This window comes from Nematolebias whitei, chromosome 12 (assembly GCF_014905685.2).
Source record: "Nematolebias whitei isolate Nwh7 chromosome 12, NemWhi1, whole genome shotgun sequence".
Lineage (NCBI taxonomy): Eukaryota > Metazoa > Chordata > Actinopteri > Cyprinodontiformes > Rivulidae > Nematolebias > Nematolebias whitei.
In genome coordinates, this window is record NC_056509.1 from 28280319 (window position 1) to 28301520 (window position 21202).

The 21202-nt window shown below is 39.4% G+C and overlaps 1 protein-coding gene across 1 annotated transcript in view; it reads right to left on the reverse strand.

Annotated features, from left to right (window-relative positions):
• Positions 1 to 122: 122 nt before the first annotated feature.
• Positions 123 to 21202, reverse strand: part of arhgap18 (Rho GTPase activating protein 18) — a 27863-nt gene continuing 6783 nt past the window's right edge. The window contains exons 2-18 of the mRNA XM_037685373.1: positions 13355 to 13583; positions 8622 to 8751; positions 7717 to 7802; positions 7427 to 7579; positions 5303 to 5366; positions 4239 to 4357; positions 3602 to 3673; positions 3410 to 3503; positions 3149 to 3240; positions 2865 to 2942; positions 2586 to 2745; positions 2407 to 2489; positions 2119 to 2325; positions 1892 to 2026; positions 1225 to 1364; positions 1087 to 1142; positions 123 to 289 (exon numbers count right to left, since the gene is read on the reverse strand). Of these exons, the coding sequence (XP_037541301.1) occupies positions 198 to 289; positions 1087 to 1142; positions 1225 to 1364; positions 1892 to 2026; positions 2119 to 2325; positions 2407 to 2489; positions 2586 to 2745; positions 2865 to 2942; positions 3149 to 3240; positions 3410 to 3503; positions 3602 to 3673; positions 4239 to 4357; positions 5303 to 5366; positions 7427 to 7579; positions 7717 to 7802; positions 8622 to 8751; positions 13355 to 13583 (1990 nt within the window). The 3' untranslated portion in view covers positions 123 to 197. The remainder of the gene's footprint in view (positions 290 to 1086; positions 1143 to 1224; positions 1365 to 1891; positions 2027 to 2118; positions 2326 to 2406; positions 2490 to 2585; positions 2746 to 2864; positions 2943 to 3148; positions 3241 to 3409; positions 3504 to 3601; positions 3674 to 4238; positions 4358 to 5302; positions 5367 to 7426; positions 7580 to 7716; positions 7803 to 8621; positions 8752 to 13354; positions 13584 to 21202) is intronic.

A 21202-nucleotide genomic window follows, 5' to 3' on the forward strand; every position in this document is an offset into this window, starting at 1 on the left:
ATTTAGCAGCATTTAGACAGCTTAAAGACAGAACGTGGAAATTATTTCCTTCCCTTTTAGTAGTTTTTTTTAATAACTGCCGCTGGACTCGGATGGATGTCAGGAACAAACAACATTTGCTACGTTAAAAAGTCCAAATGCATTCAAGGATGACAGAGCTGGCATGTGGCCTCGGCAGGACTCGGTGTTGATACGTTTCATCGCTGTATGGTTTTAATGACCCACTCTGCTGTCGGGTTCAGCTGGAAAAGGTCTTTCATATATGTTTCCCCATCGAGGCATCGCTCCTCTAGAAGAACAGACACAGAAAGGTAACAGCAGCAGCTCGTCTCAAATGCAGAATTAAATTCAAAATCTTACTTCTAACCTACAAAGCTCTCAACATCCTAGCTCCATCTTATATTAGAGATATTATTGTTCCATGTTTTCCTAACGGAGCACTTCGCTCTCAAATGGCAGGCTTACTTGCAGTTCCTAGAGTTTCCAAAAGCAGAATGGGAGGAAGATCTTTCAGTTATCAGGCTCCTCTCTTGTGGAACCAACTTCCAGTTTCTGTCCGTGAGGCTGACACATTGTCCAGTTTTAAGACTGAGCTTAAGTCTTTCCTTTTTGATAAATCCTATAGTTAGGGTTGGCTTGTTGTACTGTCAAGCTTAGACTACTGTAGGACAAATTGACCTCATTTCCTTAAATTAATTGTTAAAATTTAATAGTTTTATTTGAAGTTATTTATATCTGAACGTGATTCTTGACCTGCCATTGTGTATCTGTTCCTGCTTCCTGTTCCTCTCAAAGCCAGCTGGTTGAAGCAGATGACCGCTTGTCCTGAGCCTGGTTCTGCTAAAGGTTTCTTCCTCATGAGGGAGTTTTTCCTTTCCACTGTCACCTTCATGCTTGATCAAGATGAGAGTTCTGTGATGGAGTTAAACTCAAAGCAGTCTGCTCCTCAGATAAATAATGTTAAATTGTTATTTTTATATATGAATGTTTCTGTTCAGTGCCCTGAGATGACTTCTGTTGTGACTTGGCGCTATATAAATAAACTGAATTGAATCTTCATCATATCGTGAGGGTAAAGGGACTTACTGATGTTCCCACCGATCTCATAAAGACACAGATCTTCTTTGTTCATTACCACCGAGCTAAGAGGACAAAGACAGAACGGTTTAGGGCCGTCAGGCAAGTCTTCTTAAAACAAAAAGTCCAAGAGTGTGCAGATATTACCTGTCTTGGCTGAGGAAGCGAGTTAATACATCAGCAGCCTGCAAGTCCTCTGTCAGCTGAACTGCCATGGAAACTTTGCTGAACTGGGGGGCTTGAACTCGAATGAATCCCAGAGAGTTCTCCTGGTTGTAAACAAAGACCTGCAGAGCCCCGTAAGAAAAACACACGATGGATCACTTTTACTTAAACACTTGAGTGAATCAAGGCCATCGCCCTAAACACTGTCACACTGGATACACTAAAAGTCACATTAAACATGTTAAACGTGCACTTTGAGCAGGTGAAAAAAATGTGGCTTCTCTTCTGTTTGAAAATGTTCAAATAAGTCTGTGGGCTCACAGAGACGAGATGAGTGTTACTGTTAGAGCCACGTCTGTTTCTGTGTTAATTCTTGTAATTGTCACAAAAAGGAGGTGTGTCTTTAAACATTTCTCCTGTTAGTGATAGACCAAAAAAAACATTAAGATAACAGAACGACTGTTAATCAGACGCTTACTCTGTTTGAAAGAAGAAAATTGTTTAGGTGGCGTTGTTAAATTTGTTGGCTTTGTGATAAAAAAAAAAAAAAATTAAGTATAAATAAATAAAAATATCAAGGTACCTATCTTAATAACTTGTGTTTTCTCTAAACAAGTCCCTGACCACTAAGAGATCAGGATGCTCTTACCTCAGAGATGTTTTTTTCAGATGGTTTGTCCGTGGTTATTTTCTTCAGCAGCTTCCGTACGGCTCGTTCTTTATTTTGTTTCCGCTGATTTTCCATGTTTTGTTGTCTGACTTGGTTCAAAATAAACTTCGGGATCTAGATGATGCAACAAAGACACCCTTTAGTGCACAACACGTCCAGAACAGGTCACCTGTTTATGTGTTTACAGGTAATGTCTTTGATCTTACAGTCCACAGAAGATTGCGGTATCTGATCAGCAGCCGGACGATGTTGGCGGTGCCGGTTGCCATGGAGAACTCCTGCTGCTCGGTCACCTTTGACCGAAAGCCTTTGAACATGAAGATGTTGGGCGCCATGACGACAGAAACATTGTTTAAAGTCATCTTGTTTTTGGCTTGATGGTCGATCACATGCTGGAAAAACTCCACCAACGCCTGCGAGCAGTGACAGTTACTCAGTTTTATAAATTAGACGTGTATAAATATGAAAACGAGACACTTGAAGTGTGCGGCTACCTTCAAAGTATCCCGATTAGCCTCGGGTAACAAAAGGACCAGCAGGTTCAGAGCCTGCAGCTGCTGCTTCTTTGTGGGGAACTCTGTCGTGGCACAAACAGAATGAAACACCAAGATCAAGATCTCTGCTCCTCGTCTGAAATCAAACAGAATCCTGCGCAGAAAGATCGTATACACACTGTTCACAGCGATGAAAGCGTTGAGGTACTCCACAGTCAGGAGCGGATGGGGCAGCTCCCTGATGAACAGCTTCAAAAGGCTAGCAGCATCGTGCTGTTTCAGATGTTTCCATGGAAACGTCCCATCGTAGAAAGACGACTCGAGCTCCTGGCACAGTGACTGCATCAAGAACAAACACACAACAAGAAGCACACAACTTGAGTTAGTTTAGCTGGCAATGGTATTATTTTCATATAAATAATTTGTGTGTTTTAAGGAGCCACTGTAGAGGGAAATACCTTGACTCTAGTAGCTGCTCCGGGGATCCGGAGCAGCCCCTCGGTGTCCAATCCTTCCGCCTCGACATGATTCATGAGCTAATCATAAAAGCCAGCATAAAGGTGAGGTCAAACACCTTAAGTGAAATGTTGTGCAGTGAGCAAAGCGAACTGACAAAATCTTAAAAATAACAATACAAAAAACATATTACTGTGTGATACTGATATTATGACTACTGAATCAACAACAAATAAAAATAATTTAAAATATCTCAGTTTGACACTGGACTGACTGGGATCCTCACCTTCTGCAGTATAAATGGCACTTTGGTTCCAGGCGCTCGCTTCTGGTCTTGGTCCAGTAAAGTGGTAAGTGGAACCCCAAATAGACCACTTTCTGCCCACACACATAAAAACAAAAGCAAATACATATATATAACTTGTATAAATCTACTACTTTAAGGTACTTTGAGAGTGAGACTAAATGCACAGATACATATTAGTACGTAGCTTTAGTATTTTTCCTTCTTGTTTCCAGTTTGGTTCTGTTTTCTCTGTGTTTCTACCTTTAGTTTTCACTTTCACAGCTTTATGCGCCTTGAGGTCGATCCCAGCCGTGTCGAACAATGCGGTCACCTCCACAAGAACGAGCCTCAGCACCTAAAAGATGACAACATGCCAGAAAAATAACAAAACATTTACACAGGTTTATAAAAATCATAACAATTAGGTTAGGTCATAGCACTTTTTATTTTTACCTTTTTCATATCCAAAGAAGACAGATCTCCGATTTTGGTTTGCCCCGTTTTATCTCGAAGGAGCTTAAAATTCTAGAGATGATAAATAAAGCAAAAGAGGATTAATAGGACTTTTAATGGCTGGCGGAGAAAAGAAGAAAAATCCACATTCGACCATACAAAACTTGAAACCTAATGTTTTAAGAAGTTGACTTAAATTTAGCTGCACTACTGATCTTGACCACCAGGTGGCCCTGTAGCACACAAATATCCCTGCACCAAACCTGTATTTTTTATTTTTGCTAATAATCAACAAATAACATTGCTAAACCAACATTTTAAGTTCCATCATTAATTTGAGAAATAAAAAGGTTTATATTGAGATAACACTTTGTGTAAATGCAAGAACCATAATTTCAAACTACTTGCCAGCACAGGCTGTAAGCAATAGTAAATTTATTTTAAAGTTTTAGAAATACACTAAAACAAAAATACACACTGAGCTGCCTCTGGTAATCAATGACCACAGTGATTCATTAACTGGAGCACAATTTAAAAATCCATAAACTAAAAAAAAAAAATTTGGAGCGTTTGTTTGCAGAGCATATGTATATAGATTTGATTGACAGCTTTTATTGTGTGTGTGTAAATGACTCACTGGTAGTTTGTCATCAGGTGAGTTAAGGCTGTTGGTGACCTTTAACTTTTGATGGTTGTCTCGGTAAGAGAGCGCCTGCTCTGAAAACGCCACCTCAACATTCAGCTCCGTCTCAGTTTCTGTAAGGATCCATAAAATAAATAAAAGATACAACACAAAGAGAGTAGTCGGAACATGTTTATGATGGTTATGCGCAACTACTATGTCCATAAAAACAGAAAACACGTTTAACTGATGTTTGATCCCACACGTTAGTCACAGCAGCTGAAAAAGGAAGTAAGAGAGATTTGTTGACTTTACAGCTTCTGTTAGGTTTAACATGATTTCCTCTAATTTAAAACATGTAGAATATAACATCCTTCTTCATCTATAGATATGAAGTGTTTTTATCATTTGTACTACAGTAGTCCCTCACTACTTCGCGGCTCGACTTTCGTGGACTCGCTCTTTCGCAGTTTTTCAAAGTAAGAGTGGACATGACACACAATCGGCTGATTGACGGATGAGCCACACGAGTGGCATGGATTGTTTATTTAAAATAAATTATTTTAAACAATTTAGCACCTGCTGCACCTCTGTGCAGCCCACAGGTGCAGGGAGAAGCTCCCTCTGCAGCCTGTCATGATCTCCTCTCTGCCACCTACGGCTCTCTGCCACAACCACATTTCTGCTCTGTGCTGCAGAGCTGCGTGAAGGGTTAACCCATTGCTGTTCTCTTCTTTTTAAAGAGTAAAGAATTTTAAAGTATTTAAATTTAAATTGTTTATTTAAACAGAAGGATGGAAACTGGGAGTGAAACTTGAACTACTGTATCCCTACTTCACGGTTTTTCACTTATCATAGGGGGCGTGGTCCCCTAAACCCCGTGATAAACGAGGGACTACTGTATAGTCATAAAGAGCACTTTCCTCTACACGTCTGCAGAAACTCTTGTTGATATTTTTATTTCCTGATGTGCAAAATTAATAAACAAATTATATTTTTATGTCCGAGTCACCAGGCAGAAATGTATTATAAAATCAGTGTGAACCTCCATGCTGACTAATCATGCACGTGCCACGTACCAGCGGTTGTGGCATCGTTTTGTCTGTTCTCACTTCCCCCTCTGAGATTATGAGGCTCTTCATCCTGCAACAAACACAATCACATGAATACATCACTGCACAGCACACTCACTGTTACACATTTACATTTTCTCTGGTAATCTATTAGAAGATCAAATGTGTATTTAGGGGAAGACACAAATTAATGTGGACTTGCACCAAAATCTAAGAGTCGTAAAAGTCTCTTTTTTTTTTTTTTTTGCTTACATAGTCTAAAAAAAGTCTATTTAAAGCACATTAAAGGGAAAATCGGTGGCTGTGAAGAAAACAACAACAAACATCTGATGGAGTTAATGAATACGGACAATGATGCTGTAGTAAAACGTAGTGAGGGAGAAAAATTAGAAATAGTGACGTTGTTGAAGTGGTGCGTTTAGTTCATGTTACTGAATTAAAGCAGAAGTCATGAACTTCAGTTTTAAAGTCTTTAACCTGATGATCTCCACAGAGACGGTTACCTGACATCAGATGGAAACTAAAATTATTCTGAAAGGATGCATCATAAACAAAATGACCAAAATGTTTCCATTAATTATCTTCTTGAGAGTAAAAGAAGAAGACTAATATAACTGTAAGGTCCTCTGGGTGAAGATAAGGTTATTGTGGTTTAGATTAGCACAAGAGCGCTGCAGCTCATGGAGTCTCGTTGCAAACATCACAGCGACTTCAGTCCTCCGGGGAGTTACAATTTGTTCCAGGAGAAAAAAAAAAGGAAATCATTTTGTACTTGTTTGGTGCGCTGCATAATTTTGCACAGAATAACCCATATGATCACTTCTGCTTCAAAAACACCACAAAATCTGCCTCACCGTAGTATGGGTGCTTTTGTTGCTAATTCTAGGTAAAAAGTTCACATTGTACTTCTAAGTGTCTACAACAGGGGTTCCCAACACTGGTCCTTGAGGGACACCATCCTGCACGGTTTAGTTGCTTCTCCGCTCCAACACACCTGATTTTAATGAACGGGTTATTAACAGGCTTCAGCAGAACTTGAGGAAGTAACTAAATCACTGAATCAGGTGTGTTAAAGCAGATAAACTACTAAACATGCAGGGTGGTGTTCCTCAAGGACCAGTGTTGGGAACCATTGGTCTGCATTTTTAGGATGTGTGAAAACATATAAGTTTATTTAGTCAATTATAAATTGATTAAAATAATGGTTTGAAAAACAAAAAACAAAACTTCTTAACTTGGGAATATTAAAACCATTTGTTGCTCTTTATTCAGTAATTTTCACTCTATTTGCAACAATTAATCAAGCAGGTTATGAATAAATGTCTTAAAAGTATAGGAGCTCAAAGGTTGAATTTATGTTCAATGTAAAAAACAAAGTTGATAGTTTTCTCTTGTTTTCAGTCTTTTTTTAAATATTCATCAGACTCTGACTTTAACTTTCATACAAATGTTAGAGCACTGTCAGTTTTCTGTTTAGTCTAATAGTATCTTTTACTCCCAAAACGTACAACTTCAGATAAAAATAAAAATATACTTTATTGTCCCAAAGGGAAATTAGCTATAGGCCTAAACTGCTACATTACACTAAACATTAATGACCCAACAACATGCAAAGACAAAAGTTAAGAAGAAATCCAAAAATAAAAGCTTTGATATTTTAAAACTTAGTTTTAAGACTTTATATAATTATATCAAGACAAAAACTTCATAAAAAGGCAGATCAAATATACTACAGTAATCCTCACAGGATTTCTCATCATACATCTCCATCGTTCTGATATTTTTAGATAAATGTGTTTATTTATAGAATAGATTCAGACTCACACTTTATATTTTTTCTATTGTGTAATGTAGTCAAAGTACTAATAGCTTTATATCAAGTTTTAACTTTAATCTGGTAGTTTTCTTGTAAGTCAGCAGATCAACAGCTTCAGTAACAAATCCAGCAACGTATTAGATTTCTCACACCACCTTTTGTGATTTAATGAATTTAAAGTTTATTAACAGAATGTCCGATTTTTTTAACACAAATGTCTTAAATGAACAGAGATGGTCGGGTGGAGGCTGACAGAAAACAGCAGAGCCAATCAGCAGCTCATCATTTGCTCTGTGTTAAGATGTTCGTCTCACCTTTCCAGGAGGTCTGAATATATCCCGAACATCTGGAAGGTGCTGACGGTTGCGTCGCCGTAGCAACGTCTGATGCAGCGACGCCACCCGGCGCTCTACAGCTGCAGCCTGCGTTCTGGTGAGGGTGGACAGGAACACGGCGCTGTCTTCTTCCTGGCAACCAACCAGGATCAGCCGTGAAGCGACAAGAGGAGCGTTAACCTATTTATTCTTTCCTCTACTCTGTTGTTTTACACACTGTCATCAGTAAATATACATCAGTGTAGCACGGAGGATAAAATGATTGACACCTGGTCCTGATCATCTGCTGCCAGCGAATCACCAAACAGTCGTGCTAGCCCTGCCTCTGCAAGCCACGCCTCCTCCTGCTCTCCTTCTGAAAGAAAAACACCGGGACATACCGGTAACTCACAAGGAACAAAGCTGCTTCTGTTACTTTATTATATTTTAAATGATGGACCAGTAGCAGCACTTTATAAAATGAAAAGAAGGTTGTAATAAAAAAATAAATTAATTAACATAAAGACTGAGTTTTTTTTTTTTTTTTTTTTTTTTGATACAGGAGTGATGCAGGATGCTTAAACCAGTAAAGAGGTCTGTTTAGAAGATATAACTAATCTAAGGCTAATTTTGGCACAGAAATTAAACATATAAATGATATTTAATGAAGTCAACCTTTCAAGAAAAATATAATTTTAAACAAAATGACGAGATTGACATTCTTAATGTGCAATGCAAAGACGGAAGTTTGCACAAGTCTGAGCTCGCACAGATTCCTCTGCTTCAACACACACAGTGTTAAAATATTTCTCTGAAATCAAACACAGCTGCAATAAGAAGCGGCAAAATAACAGTCTGTGTATGAGAGTTCTGATTCGGCAACATTATGACACCGAAAAAAGCATAAACATGTTGACAAACTGTGAGCTTAGCGGTTTTTTGTTTTGGTTTTTTGTCTGTGGGAGGAATGGAGGGTTTTTACACAACTCGTACCTGGTAATCAGTTCATAACTGAAAACACATACATGTGCGCACACACACAATCTCACACACACACACCAAAACTAGCACACACTGAAATTCTACCATCACGTGTTTTACTGCATATTAAACTGAGAATTAAATACATTTGTGTTCCATCAAAGGAGGGTACATTTCATGTCCTTTCCACTTCTTCCCATATATCCAGAGTCACCTTCTGGAGTTTTTTGCTGCTCCTCCTCTTGAGCTTCACCCTCTGCCCTCCCTGCTGCTCCTCCTTCTGAGCTGGTGATATTCTCGACCTCCTTCCAGTAGTCGTCCATCTCCAGCTCGTCCAGGGAGTCCTGCAAATCATTCAAACCCACACAAAAAGTTGGAGGTCTTTTCAAGTTGTCTTTCTAGTTTCTGTCCTTGTCGGCTATTTATCTTACTTGAAATTTTTACATGACAAAAAAAATAAATAAATCAGGATGTGATGCAACAAGCAGAGGGAAAATAAAGCCAGAGCAGCCTGTCAGAACAAGTCTCTGATGGCAGCTAGCTTATCAGTTTCACTTAAGATAAAATTCTCACAAAACAAACATCTTTCCATAAAATCTCTGAGAAAAACAACAACCTTACAAGCTTGTTTTTGGAAGTTGCTTATATCTTTTTTTTTTAAGTTTTTACACATTAGAGATTACCAAAATGCCTTTTCCACCATAAACATTTCCAAATGTAAGTTAGTTTAAATAGTTCTTATTGCACAGAGATTGTGGTGTTTTTGAGTTCCCTTGCTCTCTCAATTGCAAACTGAATTATCTCCAAAGTAGAGTACTAAAATATATGTTGATGCCTGAATATTATTAAAAAAAATTATAGACACCCTATAATTTGAGCCGTTTCATAAATAACATTTTCACGTTTTTTTCTTTCATTTTTTAAATAGTTTTTTTTAATGAAGTTTCTAATAGGGCCTGACTGCTATATCGGCAGGGCCGACATTTTAGGCCGATATAGGCATTTGGGGACGTAACGGTATCGGTAATAATTGTCCCATTATACGTCATCACCTTCACTTAAGTTTCAGTTTCACTTTCAGCAGAGCGGAAACAAGCATCAATACTGTGTAGCGTATTTTGGTGAACATAGCATGGTAAGTTTATTGTAACTGATCAAAACATAAAAATAAAAAAACAATAATAAATTCTCTTCAATCTTCCAACCTGCTAGTCATTAGCTACGTGACTCTCAAGTTAGCAAGCTAACGTTTAAATAACCTAGCATAGGTTATTGCCTTGTAAAACTTTAGCCAGAACAATAAATCCATTGTAGAGGTAAATATACTGTAAATCAGTGTTAATAACATTATTTTTGTCGTCCTCAATGAAATGTACTGTTTGTCTGAAATCTTTACTTCTCTGCAAAGAAAAATAAACTCTGCTGTGGTCAATACTAATTAGGCCTTTCACCATATGTGACTGACAGTTTAAACAATGAACAGGGAAGGATGTTTAGTTGAATTTATACATTTGTAACACACTCGATAACTTTATGTTGAATATCTAAAAAAGTAATTCAGGTCCTCTGGAGGGGTTAAAAAAAAAAAAAGTTGTAGAAACGTTTCGTCTTTCATCTGAAAGACTTCTTCAGTCTGAGGCGCTGTATTCTGCTCAGTTTTATAAAGATCACCCTCTCATAGTGGATCAGCCAGTTTGTTGTTGACATTCCAAATTTGCTGCTCACATGATCAAGAAGGACCATCAGCCTGACGATTGATCATTAGCACCCTGATGGCTGTTTACTATTCACAGGGGGTTGAGTGATACTAGCAATCACAGCATTGTAAGAGGGGGACAATTGAACATATAGGCCTCCACCCCTGTTTAACGATGGACGATTTCTTTTCACAAAGATGGCCTCCTTTACTCCTCTCTCAAACCATTGTTCCTCTCTATCCAGGATGTGAACATCTTCATCCCTGAACGAGTGACCGCTGGCCTGGAGATGAGTGTAGACCGCAGAGTCCTGGCCTGATGATGTTGATCTTCTGTGCTGGTCCATCCTTTTGGCCAGTGGTTGTTTAGTTTCCCAGATGTAAGACTGATCACAGCCCTCCTGACACTGAACAGCATACACAACATTACTCTGTTTGTGCCGGGGGACTGGATCTTTGGGATGAACCAGTTTTTGCCGTAATGTATTTTGGGGTTTAAAAGCCACTGGGACGTTATGTTTAGAAAATAAACGTCTCAGTTTCTCTGACACTCCCTCAACATACGGAATGACCACTGGTCTGGGTCTGGGTTCCTCATTTTCACCTGTTGGCTGACTGGAGTCCTGTTTGGGTTTCTTCTCTGCTTTCAGGAAGACCCAGTTAGGATATCCACATTGCTCTAGAGCCTGTCTTGTGTGGGATTTCTCCTTCTGCCTGGCTCCTGAGTTAGTGGGGATGCTGTCTGCTCTGTGGTACAGAGTCCAGATGACTCCTAACTTGTGCTCCAAAGAGTGATGGGAGTCAAACTGCAAATACTGGTCTGTGTGGGTGGGTTTGCGGTACACCTCAGTTTGCAAATGTCCTCTATCAGAGACTGAGACCTCACAGTCCAAGAAAGCCAACTTGCCATTTTTTACATCTTCTCGTGTGAACTTGATGTATTTATCCACAGAGTTGATGTGGTCAGTAAAATGTTGGACTTCCTGAGATTTAATTTTAACCCAGGTGTCGTCAACATACCTGAACCAATGACTTGGTAGTGTCCCTGAAAAGGACGTCAAGGCTCTCTTTTCTACCTCCTCCATGTACAGGTTGGCAACAATAGGAGAAACTGGAGACCCCATAGCACACCCATGTTTCTGCCTATAATATTGCTCCCCACAGTTTCAAGAGTTGACACAGTTGTTCTGTGGAAAGCGTGGTCCTGCTGCTCAGAGTGGTGTCTGATTTTAATCTTAAACTGACCACCTCTACTGCATCATCAACAGGAATGCACGTAAAGAGTGATGTGACATCAAAAGAGACCATTGTTTCATCAGTCTCCATGATGACATCCCTCACCTTATCCACAAAGTCCATGGTGTTCTGTATGTGGTGTTCTGAGCTGCCAACTAAAGGGATGAGTACAGACGCCAGATATTTGGAAACATTGTAAGTGACAGAGTTAATCATGCTAACAATTGGTCTTAAAGGTACACCTTGTTTGTGGATTTTAGGTAAACCATACAGACTAGGTGTGGCCTCCCCTGGGTACAGTCTGTGGTGCAGAATATGGTCAATAGCCTTGTCCTGCTCTAAAAATTTCAGGCAATCTATCAACTTCTTCTTGTAACTACTTCCTGGATCTCTTTTCAGCGGTTCATTAAGTGGTTAAGTCACTAATGAGTGTCATAACTTTCTCATGACAGTCTGGTTCAAAATCACTGTGCACCTTCCTTTGTCTGCTGGGAGAATGATGATGTTTTTGGCCTTGCTAAGAGTGATGAGTGCATCCCTCTCCCCTCTACTGATGTTGGAAGGTGGTGGTTTGGCATTGCTGAGGCAGGCTGAAACTTTGAGCCACCGCCCATCATTAAACAGGGGTGGAGGCCTCCGTGTTCAACTGTCCCCCTCTTACAATGCTGTTATTGCTAGTATCACTCAGCCCCCAGTGAATAGCAAGCAGTCGTCAGTGTGCTAACGATCTAATTTTAGGCTGATGGTCCTCCTTGATCATGTGAACAGCTAGTTTTGAATATCAACAACAAACTGGTTGATCCACTATGAGAAGGTGCTATTTATAAGGCTGAACATAATACAGCTCCTCAGACTGAAGAAGTCGTCTTTCAGACGAAAGACTAAAAGTTTCTACAATTTTTTGTTTTTTGAACTCGTCCAGAGGACCAGAATTATTTTTAGACATTTCTACCTGGATTATTGAGCATGCTACAGGATATTTTATGCAGGATATTTTATGGTAAATAGTGGAGGATAGAAAATGTGAATGAATGCTAAGAAGACTGTTTAAAGACTTCAAGCGTTAAAACAGGTTTAAAAGTAGCTGTTTTCTTAGATTCTTGGGGTTGGACAAAGTTAAAAATTTTCAGCCATTATAATTGGTTATCGGTATTAGCCTTTCCCTCCCGATATCGGTATTGGCGATAGCCAAAATGTCCATATCGGTCAGGCTCTAGTTTCTATGCTTAAACAAGTTTATCTATTTGTATTAGTAGTTAGTGAATATTTTTCTTTCAGTTATAACATGAACATGCTTCTTGTGCAGAAACTGACTTCTTTGCCATTTTTCTACTTTTTGTACATAGAGAGCCTGAAGTTAGCTACAGTATTTAATTAGTTGGGTTAGAAGCCTAAGCAGTAAGTCGCAGAAGGTTGGGTTTTTATATTAAAAGGCTTGATAACTTCTGTAGGCCACAGTGTTGTAGCCCTGAGGTTGCAGTTTCAAGCCCAGGTTGCTTCAGGACGGGCATCCGGCATAAAACTGCCAAATTTTGTATGCAAGTTTACTTCTGTGGCGACCCCTGCAAAAGGTAGTAGCCAAAAGTAAAACAATGTGCTAACTCTAGTAGCTTGTTGCAAATATTTGTTTCAAACTAGATTTACTTTAAAAAAGTTGATGGGTGTTGATCCTCTAGTAGACAAACCATGACCAACCCAGTTATTTGCTTCTAGAAAAAATGGACAAACAGCAAATTTTTCTATTTTCCAACAAGGGGGAAATGTTTAGAATTCCTTTCTATTGGCCAGCCCTGACTGATAACTCACTATGACCTCAGAAACAGGTGGGAGAGAGCGAGCACTACTCTGTGAACCTATCAGTGGAAAAAACTCAGCACTGGCCCCGTCAGCTCATAAGAAGGAATCCAAACCAGTGGAATGATATAATGAGAAACTGTAGCAGTTTTTGGTAGACTCAGCAATTACACTGGAAATTAACAGAAAAACAACTTTTCGTCCCATCTGTCAGGGCCTACCTGGGAATAGCTGCGCCGACATGCGGGCTGGTGTCTGATTCTGGTATTGGGGCTGTGCCTGGGACTGGAGACAGGCTGGGACCTAGAGCAGGGAGCAGGACTTGAACCGAGGACCACTGATGCATGCACGCTGCTGGGCTTTGAACTATTTGTGGTCAAGGAAGCTTCATATCTGTCTTCTTCTTGTGTATTTGGGTTCTGCTGATGAGTGTAGTGGCCTGTTTTACTGCTGTTGACAAACAAACGAAAATATTAAAATCAGTTGGTTTTATGACGAGTGGGCACCATCAAAACATTTACGAAAACAGACATTTGTCACCTTTATGATAAAAAAAATACCATTATAAGCAACACTAGATTAGTTTCACTTCTTTCTGTGTACTTTGCACTGCCTTTATCAGAGACGTTATATATCTTATACGTGCACCCATCATAAAAATATTCCAGGATAATAAACGTATTGTGTGAAAGCTGTTTACCCCACAGAAATGTTTCCTTTGCCTACAATGGAAGAACAAGAGAGAGATAGCCTCTGGCATGAATTTGTGAACGTGACTCAGAGACACAACGGTCAAAGGTTCTAACTAAAGAAAAGTCAGCAGTCTGTTGAATTCCCAACCAGCTCTGCCGGGACTTTCTGCACATAAACTGTTTATACAGCTCTTTTGCTGTATAGAGCAAACATGCAATAGAAAGCATTGCTAATAATAGCTGAATATGGCTAGATTTGCTAAGTGAAACAGTCAAAAGTACAAGTTCTTCTGTGCACATCACTGTGTGACACACGATACTTCAAGATGTTTGTGCAGCCAAGATTTACAGCTGAAACATCGCAGACATCGTCTTAAAGTGGGGAAAGAGTGCATGAGCTTAAAAGTGAGGTCAAGTATTCACACCCTGCTGTCATACAACAGTTGATAGTTTTTATTATTTTTGATTACAATATGTCTTTTAATGTCTTCAACTTGAACTCAAACCCAAAGAGTTGTAGTTGCAGATTAAATAAAACATACAAATGTGTCTTTACCCTCACGTTTGGTGTATTTTTAAGATACAGATCTAAACAGGAAGCATGTTTTCTGAGCTAACGCCACATCTTCACGCTAGCTTTGCTTTCCCCCACTAAAAGCAGGCCCATTGACCAATTATCATAGTTAATTAAATACAGCCATTCTTTAAATACTCTAAACTGGCCACATCTGAGCATTCTGCCATGAGTAAAAAACAGGAAGATGTAGAAACATTCAAATAATTTTAGTCTGTTTCCTACAATGAGGGTTATTGTCATGGCAGGGGTGTTTTTTTTTTTTTTTTTCCCAGTACAATACAGAAAAACCACAAAAGAAGTTGACAACATTAATGTTAATTTTAATAATGCTACAGGAAGAAATGGCGTGAAGGTATTTTTTGACTTTCAGAGCCATTCCATTCATCATCTTTACCCGGTTCTTCCTTTTCGGATCACTGGTGCCCATGTCCAGCAGTCACTGTGCGAGAGGCGGGGGACACACACCCTGGACAGGTCTCCAGTCCATCACAGGGACACAGAGACAAACAACCATTCACTCTCTCATTCACACCTAGGGACAGTTACCAATCAACCTAACGTGCATGTTTTTGGTCTGTGGGAGAAAACCCAAGCATGCACGGCGTGAACATGCAAACTACACCCAGAAAGGTTCCCGGCTGGGATTTGATCCAGCAACCTTTTTGCTGTGAGGCAGCAGCTCCACCCACTGCTCCACCGTGCTGTCTTCTTTCAGAGCCTTAAATGTTAAATAGCTAAATGTTCCTTGGATGAAAAAACATGTAATTCGAAAGAAAACCAAGAAAGTACCTCTTGTTATACCAAACGTGTCAAAAGGTTTGCACATGAATGCACCACCAGCTCTGTATGACGGCACTATAGCATTCACACTACTTGGCAACAAAAACAAACCTGTTTCTAATTTATGGGACAAGTTTCTTTAAAACTTTTCACCCAGTATGGGCAAGCATAAACAAACCTCAGTGAAAAATAGAATAAAAAATAAACAGGGTTAAATAGAAATACTTCTGGTAATAACATCTGAAAGAGGAACAGCAGAGACAATGCAGACATAATCTCATCACCAGTGGCAGAAAGCGTCAGTAAATCACGATATGATTAAAATGACCCCACTGCCTCGTCTTCTTCACTTCCTACTCCTCGCTGTAACAGAGTGAGCAGGAACAGTCGGCTGCAGCTCTGATCATCTATCATTTTTTAACTCAGCTGCTACTGAAAAGAAGCTTCCAGTGGACAAGTCAACAGATTTGCAAATCACCAGTGTAATCTCACCTGTCAAAACACACAGTGAGAATCAACACTGGGATGTGTACATGTGCAGCAAGGTGAGAGAGGAAGCCACCTGATGTGTTTTTATCTTCTTTCAGCTGCTCTCTTCTTCAGGGGTCATCACAGCAAACTAACTCACACGAAGACTTAATTGTTTTTACACCGGACGTCCTTCCTGATGCAACCACAGACCACCGAGCTACCACAGCCCTCTGTGTGGAGCAGAGCTGCTACCTAGAGCGCCCGGGGGAGCAGAAGGTGGGGGTTAAGAGCCTTGCTCAAGGGTCTAGAGTGGGGCAAATGAGAGTAGAGGCAGGTGTGGGTGTTTCACCTTTTCCCACCATCATTTTTTATGTTGTCGGTCTGGGGGATTGAACAGACAACCTTAAGATCACAGGCTAGCCTTCTAACCTCTAACCTCTACGCCTCCACTCCCCTATGTTGAGGTTTATAAACTGGAAATGTAAGTATAGACATATTTATGGGAGTAGGAGGTAAAATCTATTTATGGATGAATCACATCAAAGATTCAGATCAATTTTCAAACGTTAAAAATTAGAGATGCACCAGGGAATCGTCTTGTGACCAACACCGGTGAATATTCTGGCCTGTCAACACTCAAACATCTGGTATGCATTTGGTCATTAAACGCAGACGAGATGCTTGTTAGAAAAGTTTTTACTGTGTGGAAAAAGCATGAAGTTAGTTGTAGGGTTGATGGAGAGGCTGTTAGAGAGGAAACCGTTTTCTGTGGAGAAATATTTTCTGCTGTCCAGCTTGTAGCCGGTTAGAGCTGCAGCTCCGCAGACAAGAGTGAAACATGGTGGAACAGAATATTAGAAGCTTTCTGAGTCGGGAACACTTTCATCTGAGGCAGCAGGCACAGAGACCACTGTTACCGTTAGCAATGCTTAATCCTAATGACGCTAAATTACTCTTTATTAAGCGTAAAAATACACTTAAATCAGTTTTTATTCATCTAAAATTTAGTTTTCAAGATAGCCATAATGCATTAATAATCATTTTGTAATCACATTACAACCCTCTTTTATGCAACTGAATTGAATTATTAAATACCCAAATATTCCCATTTCAAGTTTTTGTTAACATGCAAGTCTATATTTAGGTATACGCACAAAAAGCTGCAGCAGCCTGTAGGATTTTTGACAGGAATATCAAAATATTTCTGCCAACATGCACCGATACCGATCGATACAGAAAAACAGTGCTGAATTAACCCAAAGCATTTTTTTTTAAATGCAGACATAAATGTACTCAATTACAAATTTATTGAAAACTCTGCACCAGTACAGAACACTTAAACACACCAGTAGCTCCACAAGCTTGGTCAGACATGTAAAAACAACACACCTTTAATTTGTTCAGTCAGGGGAATTATGAATATAGCATCCCATGTAAAATAAATAATAAAGACACTGAAACTGACAAAAACAATATGTTGACAACTTTGGTCAAACATGAAAAAAATAATAAACCAACAAACCTTTCAAATGGTTCAGGAATTCTAAATATAATGTAAAATAAATAATAAGGGAGATGAAATAAGAGGAAAAAAATAGTTTCACTATCTTGGTTGGCAGATATTTAAAATAAACAGCAATCAGCTCCTGTCCTTATGGATCAGTCACACTGATACCCAATCAAGAACTTTTTTCAATATCGTACCGATACCAATACTATATCGGATTGGTGCATTTCTACCAATACCCGATCAAGGATTTATTTTCCCAATTTTCCCCGATATCTGAACAGATATCGATACTAATATTGGATCGTGCATCTCTAAACATAATCGTGTAATGTGAAACTAATGGCAGGTTAAAGTTCATAAAAATTAAGGTTTATATACATGAACAATGGCATAAACTGTCCAAAATTTTCTGAGTTGAGTTTTAAAACAGCAGCAATCCACTTTGATCTTGACCTCACCTGTCTGAATTAAACTCTATCTAGAGCAGGTAAGATGTTAATTATTCATAACCTCTTCCAATAAACCCCACTGCAATAGAGCTGAACTACTGCTTTAAGTCACTACAAAACATTTGGTGTAACTATAGTATAGCCACTAAGATTAAATATTTTATATCAAAACCACACATGTCCTGTTATTATTTACAATGCAGAATATTTCTATTGTGATATGTTTTAAAAAAAAACATCTGGTAGTGATTTTATGTCATAAAAATAAAGAATTCATAAGAATACAGCGCTTAGTCAAATGCCAGCAGTTTCTGTACTTAAAGGGTGTGTAAATTGCAAGGTTTTAACAGAGTATAAAAATATTAAAGGTTTCCAAGACAAATCATGGCAACAAAACTGATAATGTGTCACAAAACAAATCAGTTTATATCAGTAAAAAAATTATCAGATTGGTCACCTATTCAGCAATGACAGATACTTTACATTATAATGTAAATAAATGAGCTTTGCCACATCTGACTGAACAGCAGTGAGTTTATGTTTAACGTTTAAATTAAAGTGGAATTATCAGCAGAGAGCATTAATCTGACTTCTCACTGAGCGAGGCACATACCACAGCAGACTTTCTGCCAAACAGTACTGCTAAGTTTATACTAACACCACACACAGTTGGATCAGATGTCTTAACAAAAAAACTATCTTTATTACTTTCATTCATCTCCTTCCTTTCCAACTTCTCTCCTCTCCTCTTCCTCCTGAACCTCCCAAATGATTTCACTCGCATGGAATGACAGAAATGTTCCTGTTTTACTGATTTCCTTCAGGAAATCTGGTTTAAATCTGGGAGACGCACACCTGAGCTAACTTTGTGATGAGTTAATCATTCACCTGGAGTTTCAGAGTGAATAGCTTGACTGAACCATAAATCACATATAAACACAGATGTTTTTTTAAATCAAATTTACAGTACAAGATTTAAACCTGAAAAATATTCCTAACAGAGATTGGGATTTTGACGTTTTCATCTGTGGTTTGATTGCTCTAAAGTTTTCATGCTACGTGGTAAAGACAAAGCTCCTGTTTGATAAATGTGTTTGAGCCTCAGAAATATCTTGGACTCGGAGAGCTGTAGGTGTTAACGCCCCTTTCAGTGGGCTATTTTTAAGTAGTTAATCTCCAGAGTGTCTTGGATTATCACGGGGCTTCTCACCGTCCTTGTCTGACAGAGGCAACCTGTGTGACAACTCTTCTCTTACAATAGCAGCCAAGTCATTGTGGGCCATGACTCTCCAATACGCCTCAAACTCAACTGAACCTCAACACCTGAGGCAAACGTCCAGGGTTAAAAACCACACTGATCATGAATGATATTACTGGAAAAAGTACTTCATATCTGCCTATCTTCATTTTTAAAGTGTACTCCAGCAAACAAAACCATAAACGTAGGGGCGAATGCCGAGGTGTGAACAAAGCGACAAGGGGTTCTCTGCAGACCAAAAGTGGGCGTTTCTGGAGAATAGGCATTTGTAGGGAGCAAACACTGATTGGCTAACTGTATTTTCTGGCTCTTTAGGTAAGTTATATTAGCTCTTTATCTAAGAAACCGCGTTGTATCTGCTGTCAAACACAAGAAGATTTTGTTTAGTCCTTGGGTTGTAGGCTGCACCTGACACAGGCTGCCTTGAGTGTGGTCTGGGTACAATGAAGCATCTGAAGCAAAACCTGCTCCTATTTGTCAAAAAGTCTGGTCTCATTTAAATATCATGAGTCCTGTAATGAGATAATGACCCAAAACAAAAGCTAAAAACAAAATGTGCTCTTCAGTAGTGTTCTTCTATGAGATCTGATCTATGAAAGGAGCTGAAACATGGAGTAGGATTGACCCTTAAACTGTGAGACAGCTGAGGAATTTAACCAGTAAACAGAAATATCTGCTCCAGCTGCAGAAACTGACAATCACTCATCTGCAGTGACTGATTTAAAAGGTTGAACAAGAAAATGTGAAGAGCAAGGAAACATCCTTTGTCCTAAAGCCAGTTTAAGTATCATTATTATTTTGGTTATTTTATTTTTCTTTCTTTATGAATCGATTGTAACTATTTTCACATTTTTCAACAACCAAAACAGATTTTGTTTTTTAATGTAATGGCTAGGTATAAAAAAAAAAAAACATGTAGCCCTCCCCACTACTCATTTATGTACCTCTTATTTTGAAATGTAACCAGACGTTATGCGTTAAGAGAGGCGGAAAGAGAAGTTATGGAGACGCCGCCAATGTCGAAACACACATCAATTGCATATTAAATATTCCGAAACCAATCTGGATGAAAATAACAACAGTGCAATGTGTGATTCATCAGTGTGAGTTCAAACCTATCCTTATTCCTGGGGGCTCTACCGTAAAAATGTTTATGGGTACAACTTCCTGTCAGACAGGAAGTAGCAGTAAGCACTGGTTAACCATGGTAGTGGAACAACAAAGTCCATGCTCAATAATCCAGGTATACAATCCAACATTTTTCAGTCAGGTCATCTGGACAGTTTCTTTTTTTGTGCTGAAACGTTTCGCCTTCCATCCAGAAGGCTTCATCAGTCAAGGAGACGCACACCAAAACTGATTCTTCCCCCAACAGCTTATTCCAAAGTGGAACAAGCCAGTTATGTTGGTGCTAAGATGGTCTCTTTGGCACGTCCCCTCCTCCGGTGCCGGCCCTTTTTCTCGTCGACACGGTAGCGGAGCACGGACCGCAGTTTATTTGAAAGTAATTTGCATTCGGTTTAGCAGATAAAAACACTTTTTGATTTGTTTACATTTATTTAACAACCATAAAGTTGACTAAATAGCCTTGTTGAGTTGTTGTGCTGTTGGCGGCTGCACCAACAACCAGATCCAAGTGGCTACAACAACAGTGTTTTGAACATGGAACTAAAACAAAAAGTGTTCCTGTGAAAAGAGGCATAGTTTCTGTCACCTATCAACAGATAAAGAGTTAAGAAGAATGTGGCTTAAAATCTAAACTTGAAGAGACGACCCAAAAGCTGTATTTGTGCTCATTTCACTTTGTTGACACATGTCCGAGGGAGGAAAACTTGCATCCTACTTTATGTCTGGACTACAATAAACCACCGGAGAAGAGACGTGATACATGCTAGTAGATGTAATCTGCAGCCACTTCTTCAGGTCGTCCTCCATCCCTCATCCTCAGCAGGCAGCGGTATGATTATATTGTCCTGTTTGAACTCTGACAGGTGCTGTTCCCACATGTTTAAATTAAATCCACAATGCTCAGAGAAACTACATTAGCTCGTACTGTTCACACACAAACAAACGCCTGTTCTAGTCTGCACCGGAAGTCGTGCCCATAATTCACGCAAAGCATCATGGGGGCTAGGAATAAGGTCAACACAGAATCCACTTTTTACTTTCATCCGCTCACCTTTTATCAGCTGCCAACAAACATGGTCAGCAGCGTGAGGATGAATGTGTGTGAACTAAAATTAGCATGGCAAAATAATCCCTCACTGCAACGATCAGAGGAGAACTAGGGGAACACCCCCCCCCCCCCCCCCCCCCCCCCCCCCCCCCCCCC